Here is a 2192-nt window from a genome sequence, read left to right as displayed (position 1 = left end):
TGTGTGTGTGTGTGTTTGTGTGTGTCGGTGTGTGTGTATGTGTGTGTGTGTGTGTGTGTAATTGAGTGAGCGTGTGTCTATGTGTATGTGTGTGTGTGTGTGTGTGTGTGTGTGTGTGTGTGTATGTGAGTGAGTGTGTGTGTGTCTATGTGTTTGTGTGTTGCCAGGGGTGGGGGTAGGAGGGGTTGGCTGGAGTAGGCGTGGACATTAGGATCACAGAAAAGGGAAAAGGGGTTTAAGATATTTATTGAAAGAGAGAAAGAAATTGGTGGGAGGGAATGGTGACCTTAAGTAAGGGGGGGGGGGTAAATTAAACACACGGAGGGTTTTAACAAAATATATGTACTCTATCGTGAGCGTAACGGATGGAGGAGAGACGATAGGTGAATCCTCCGTCAAGGGTATTAATAAATCAAATACTATCGTGAGTGAGAGATGGAGAAATAAAGGTATTAATAAAACACTATTGTGAATAAGGGTATTAATCAAACACCTGTGAGTTAGAGATGGAGGAATAAGGGTATTAATAAAAAAAACGATCGTGAATGTGAAAGATGGAGGAACGAGGAAAAGGTGAATCTTCCGTCAAAGACATTAATGACACTCTAACTTGGGTGGAAGATGGAGGAACAACGGTTTTATTCAAACATTATTGTGAGTGAGAGAGAGATGGAGAAAAGTGAGAGAGAAAAAAAAGTGAGGGTGCGGTCAAGGCCAAAGAGAGACAACTCACGTTCTCCGGCTTGTGAGCGCCGGGCCCCGGCTTCTGGGTGGCGTCCCCTGGCATCATGTTGCGGCTGGTCATGCTGTAGAGCGGGGCCTTGTCCTTGTAGATGCCCGGGTCGGTGGTGTTGTAGGTGCCGGGTCCGGGGGCCTGTGGGGGACATGATGGGGGACATGAGGGGGACATAGTGGACACACTTTCAGGAAGGCAAGGTGCTGCATAATAAGGAAAGTGTTAGATTGGAATCCACAGTGTAAAAGATCAAGGGGAAGACCACGTGGAACATGGAGAAGAGTCACGGAAAAGGATGTACCGAAAAGTGGGAAGACGTGGAGTGACATCAACATGGGGTATATAGGGGGGACATTAAGTGGACATGGGGAGATAAAGGGGGGGCATGAGGTGGACATGGGGGGATATTAAGGGGGGGCATGAGGTGGACATGGAGGGAAATAGGGGGGCATGAGGTGGACATGAGGGGATACAGGGGAAGGGAACATGAGGGGACTTGGGGGTCATAGGGGGGACACGAGGGGACATGGAGGGGGCATGAGGGGGCATGAGGTGGACATGGAGAGACATAGGGGGGCATGAGGGGACATTTGGAGACATGAGGGGACATGGGGGGGCATGGAGGGGCATGAGGGGGACATAAGGTGGACATAAGGGGGGCATAAGGGGGGACATGAGGGGACAAAGGGGGGACATGAGAAGGAGGACATGGAGGAACATGGGAGGGGAGGTTGTTGTAGGTAAGCGTTTTACGGCACTTGCGATAAATACGTGCCGGGAAGATTAATGGGTGGATGGATGGGTGGAGGGATGAATTGATGGAAGGATGGATGGATGGGTGGATAGATGGATGATGAATGGTGGAAAGACAGAAGGGTGGATGGGTGGAAGGGGGGACGGGTGGATGGATGGGTGGATGGATGGATGGATGATGGAAAGGTAGATGAGTGGATGAATGGAAAGTAGAGGGATGGATGAATGAACATGTAGATGTGAGGGTGGATGGATGGATAGAAAAGTAAATGGATGGATGGATGGATGAATGGATGGTTGGACGGATGGACGGATGGACGGATGGACGGATGGACGGATGGACGGATGGACAGATGGATGGACAAACACACAGGTGAGGGCATGGGTGAGTGTATCAGGAACACTAAGAAGGAACACACATCACACAAAACAATACAACATACAACGGACAACAACTACCCACCCTGGCTAAATCCTCAGCGAAGTTGCCCACGGTCTGTCGGCTACGTAGGGTGTAGCAGGGAGCCTGGGGCTTGCCGCTCTGTACGGTGGAGCCGATCATCCCGGGGAGGGAGTAGCTGTTGGCGGCTAGTGGGGGACACACAGACAGAACGCAGGAGTTATTGGGGGGATCACATACAGAGAGAGAAAGTGAGAAAGAGAGAGGAGTTAGAGAGAGAGAGAGAGGGGTAGAGAGGGGGGG

The 2192-nt window shown here is 50.7% G+C and overlaps 1 protein-coding gene across 1 annotated transcript in view; it reads right to left on the bottom strand.

Annotated features, from left to right (window-relative positions):
• Positions 1–2192, bottom strand: part of LOC101852106 (outer dense fiber protein 3) — a gene marked incomplete in the record, with an annotated part of 13455 nt that overhangs the window by 3544 nt on the left and 7719 nt on the right. The window contains 2 exon segments of the mRNA XM_013085009.2: positions 734–874; positions 1953–2077. Coding sequence (XP_012940463.1) covers positions 734–874; positions 1953–2077 — 266 coding nt within the window.

Source organism: Aplysia californica, unplaced genomic scaffold, assembly GCF_000002075.1.
Source record: "Aplysia californica isolate F4 #8 unplaced genomic scaffold, AplCal3.0 scaffold00334, whole genome shotgun sequence".
In the NCBI taxonomy this organism is placed as follows: Eukaryota; Metazoa; Mollusca; class Gastropoda; order Aplysiida; family Aplysiidae; genus Aplysia; species Aplysia californica.
The sequence above is the reverse complement of the archived record's forward strand: the minus strand, read 5'-3'. Positions and strand labels throughout refer to the sequence as shown.